The sequence below is a fragment of the Pituophis catenifer genome, unplaced genomic scaffold (genome assembly GCF_029215685.1).
Source record: "Pituophis catenifer annectens isolate HBS135680 unplaced genomic scaffold, rPitCat1.0.hap2 SCAF_1, whole genome shotgun sequence".
Classification (NCBI taxonomy): Eukaryota; Metazoa; Chordata; class Lepidosauria; order Squamata; family Colubridae; genus Pituophis; species Pituophis catenifer.
This window is the reverse complement of record NW_027256881.1, coordinates 94,713,550-94,717,577: the sequence shown is the minus strand read 5'-3', so window position 1 is coordinate 94,717,577 and position 4,028 is coordinate 94,713,550. Positions and strand designations below refer to the sequence as shown.

The window sequence follows — 4,028 nt, the reverse complement described above, 5'->3', positions numbered from 1 at the left end:
ATTTTAAAATATCTTAAATGATAAATGGTTAGTGCCTATGTGGCTGCCATCAAAAATTTTATAAAATTATGAAAATTTACAAAATTAGCATTGACAATACAATGTCTGACCTATACATTAGCCATACAATAATTTCTAATATCACAAAATAATACATTCATTATATCTGCTTAATCCCATGAAAGGCTCATAAACACCAAAGGAACAAATGGGATTTATGATTAACATATGGACTGCAAATTATTGCTTGGCTTATTTAGACATATATAAAAATAATGATTTGAAAAATATTACTGGAATGTTTTTCATTAAAATACTAGTACAGGTAGTCCTCTGCTTACAACCGTTCATTTAATGACTGTTCAAAGTTGCAATGGCACTGAAAAAAGTGACTTATGACCAGTTCTCACACTTATGACCATGACAGCATCTCTTCAGTCAATGATCAAAATTTGGGTCCTTTGCAACAGGTATACTTAGATAGTTGCAGCATCTTTGAGGTTCTGAGATTCTCACCACAACTTTTCTAGTGAGAGTCTGACAAGCAAAATCAATGGGGAAAACCAGATTCACTTAACAGCTCTAATGATTTGCTCAATAATCATGGCAAAAAGGTTGTAAAATGGAGAATGACTTACTTAACAACTATCTTATTAGCAACAGAAATTTGGGGCTCAATTATGGTCATAAGTCGAGAACAATCTGTATTAATACTTGATTGGCCAAATGAATACCTTGAACTGAAATGTTTTAAATGTCACATTTGGTAAAACATAATTTTTAACTCAAACTGTCCATTATGAAATATAATTTTTTTAAAAAATCATTGTTACAGGAATATTCAATCAAAATGTGTTGCATTAAGTCGTAGCTACATTCCATGTAGCATTAAGTTGTTCAAAGTATGTGTAATGGTCAGTATTTTCTGTTCACAATAACATTACAAATGCACATCAGAGCTTTTTAGTGTATATTGTAAATTCCTTTAAACCACAGTACTTATCAGTCAAAGAGTAATTAAGGCTGAAATCACTTTAGTGTACAGCAATGCAGAGTTCTACAAAATGAATGCATTGCAACCATCTACTTTGGCAGAAGACAGTTTGTTTCCTTAAACTTCATTACAGGCCTCTGGGGCAATTTGCATTACGGTGGGCATCTAAAGCCATTGGATCAAATGTATTGTGGTTTATCAGGTCTCTCATTTTGTCTCTAAGGCCATATGGGGCTCTGGCTATTCTCCTAGAGTCTTCAATAGCTGCATCCTTGTACCTTAGAAGCTGATTGCTTTTCAGATCTTTTCTTCTTAAGGCTTCTTGCAATTCCCGTAGGTGGCATTTTTCATCATATTCGAGCTTCTGTTTACGGCAATGGTGGTTCCTTTCCTTGGCGCAATTAATTTCTTTTATATGTTGTACTCTGTCTTGCATATTTTTGCTCATGATTTCCCTGGCCTGCTGTATCTTCATCTCAGCTATTTGCAACAACATCTCCTTGCGCCTTCTCTTTTCCTCTTCTGTCTCTTTAGCTCTCGCCTTGGCTACTATGCCATGCTCTTCTTCCTTGTATGACTTTTCTTTTAGTTCTCTATTCCTTTCTTCAAGCAGCTGCTCCAGGATTTCCTGAGATCTCTGAAGCTTTTGTTCAATGCAAAGCCTCTTGTACAACTCATCAGCTTTGAGCTTGTCCTCAACTGGGTCTTTCATCTGCATGGGCTTGAGTTTCTTAAAGTCATTCGGTTCTACCTTCCTCTTCTTCCTTTCCATTTCCTTTATAAGCCTCTTCTCCAGGGCCTGCAGCATCTTCTCTTTGTATGCATGAGAGTTCTGATCTTTGACATTTCGGTCCATCAACCGTTTATCCCAGACTTGCTTTTCCTGGCAACGTTTCCTATACTCAGCCTGAAGCCTGGCATTTTCAAATTTCTCTCTACGTCTACACTCCTGCTCTTTAGCTAGCTTTTTCCACTTCTTGTCACGCAACAAAATATCCCTCTCCCTAGCGGCCATTAGTTGCTCTTCCTCTAGCTTAGCCTTGGCTTTTCTTTGATCCCGGTCCCTCTGCCATTGGTCCACATTGTCTGCCAGCTGGTATTGCCTCTCCTTTTCCAACTTCGCTTTGTGCTTCTTCTCCTTCCGCCTCATCTTCTCCCAAGCCTCAGAGACCTGGAGCTGCCTATCCTTCATCTCTTCCTCCTCCTGATGCCTAGCTAACATCAAAGCAGCAAGCTTTTTGTCCCTTTCTGGAATCATGTCTTCATATCTCTTCTCAGTCAGATCGTGGAGGCTGACCTGAGCGTCTCCCTTCTTGGTCTTGTGGTGACTGTGGTGACGGTGATGATGTGAATTGTTGTTAGGGGGCAAATAAGCCATTGGGTCTTCCTCCTCATACTGTCTCAAGGAATGCATCAGGTCTACCAGGCTGGGGCTGCTGTCACAGGGCTCCTGCCAATCCCTTCTTTTGGGTTCCTTCTTCTCCAGCTTGGGAGAAGGTTTATGGTCGATCTGAGTGAAGGAAAAAGACGACGGGCAAATTGACGGTGGCTTGCTGACGTCGGTGGGAAAATCCGTTCCATATTCTAGAGCTCTAGTCACAGGACTGGCCCATTGGTCGTCCCGGAGCAGCTCCTCCACCCGGGTGCACCTGCCTGTCGGAGAGCGTCCGGGCAGCTCGTGGTGGGGCTGGAAATCTCCGCCGTAGAGAGTGGTACAAGAAGTGGTGCAAGGAGTAGCGCAGCCCTCGCCGGCCGGAGCGAGATAATGGTGCTGTTGGGGCAAGGTGGGGCGGCGCAGACGGGCCGAAGCGGCGGTGGCGAGGGCCGGAGCCTTAGCGTGCGGGAGCGAAGCGCCCCTGTACTTGCCTTTCCGCGGCATCAGCATTCCGCCTTCGTCGCGGTACATTTGCGCCAGCTGGAGGCGCCCAAGGCAGCCCTCGCCTCCCGCCGCTTCGGGCTCGGAGCTGTAAGCCGCGTCCGGGAAGCATTGCGGCGGAGAGAAGCGTCCGGGGCTGATTCTCCGGCGCGTCATCTCTTGCTGGGTCTCGCTACCCGACAGACTACAGCAGGACACGACGGGCGGCTTCTTCCGGCCCTTGCTGGTGTTGGGCGCGCCTCTATCGCTCGGGGAGACGCGCCACCTGCTCTCCGCCCCAAGACACTGCCCCGACCCGCGCCGCGGCCGACGCCGCTGCTGTTGCCGCTTCATGGCCGAAGTGGCCTGCCCGCTGGTCACGCAGCGCCTTGCGCAGCACAGTGAAATTCAGCGCGCGTCACAATGGGGGAGACGGGGTCCGTCCTCCTCCCAGAGCCCATTACGACGCGGGGCCGCAATGCCACTCTGCCCCACTCGCCCGTAGCTGGCCCTGCTTTCTCTTCTGCCGAAGGAAAAAAAAGGGCGGCGCGACGCGCGAGGGTTCCAGGCTCTAGAAGTGAGCTAGAACCAGACGTTTTGGTGGCGCAGTGCCTCTCCAGATCCCAGCAGAACTGCAACTTCCCACAAGATGAGTGGAATGGGACACTGGAGTGCCACCTGGAATCCCATCTCTTGTTAGATCAGAAGCCCGTGTATTTTGATTCAAATGCAAACTGGAACGCCACAAGCTCACTTATGAATTTTCATTCAATATGGCTATTCTTCCAGAAAGAATAGGGAATTCCATGAGAGAATGTGTCACCGGGGCTTTGGTGAAACAACTTAGTTGCCTGAAACTTTGCCTCTTCACAAAAAATGGCTCCTAGGGTAAATGTTACAAGATATAAAGCAAATAAATAGGATGTTTCTAAAAGGCATAGCTGAAGAATTTCGGTATAAGTAGAGGTCAGATATGAATTCCTCACAACACTTAATGCTATTTAGCTTTTAGAAAGGGGATATGATGGAATTTTTCAAATATATCACATAGAAGTGTTTTATTTTTTTCTATTTCTTAATGCAAGACATGTACTTGTATATGTACTTGTTTCAGGTTACAGGAAGGCAGATCCTGACAGTGGTTCAACTTAGACACGAGGGCCACCCTTCATGAGATAT

At 45.5% G+C, this 4,028-nt stretch overlaps 1 protein-coding gene across 1 annotated transcript; it reads right to left on the bottom strand.

Annotated features, from left to right (window-relative positions):
- Positions 1 to 1,121: 1,121 nt before the first annotated feature.
- On the bottom strand, positions 1,122 to 3,203 carry CCDC185 (coiled-coil domain containing 185). The gene has a single exon (XM_070952861.1). The coding sequence runs from the start codon at positions 3,201 to 3,203 to the stop codon at positions 1,122 to 1,124; it is 2,082 nt and encodes a 693-aa protein (XP_070808962.1).
- Positions 3,204 to 4,028: the final 825 nt, after the last annotated feature.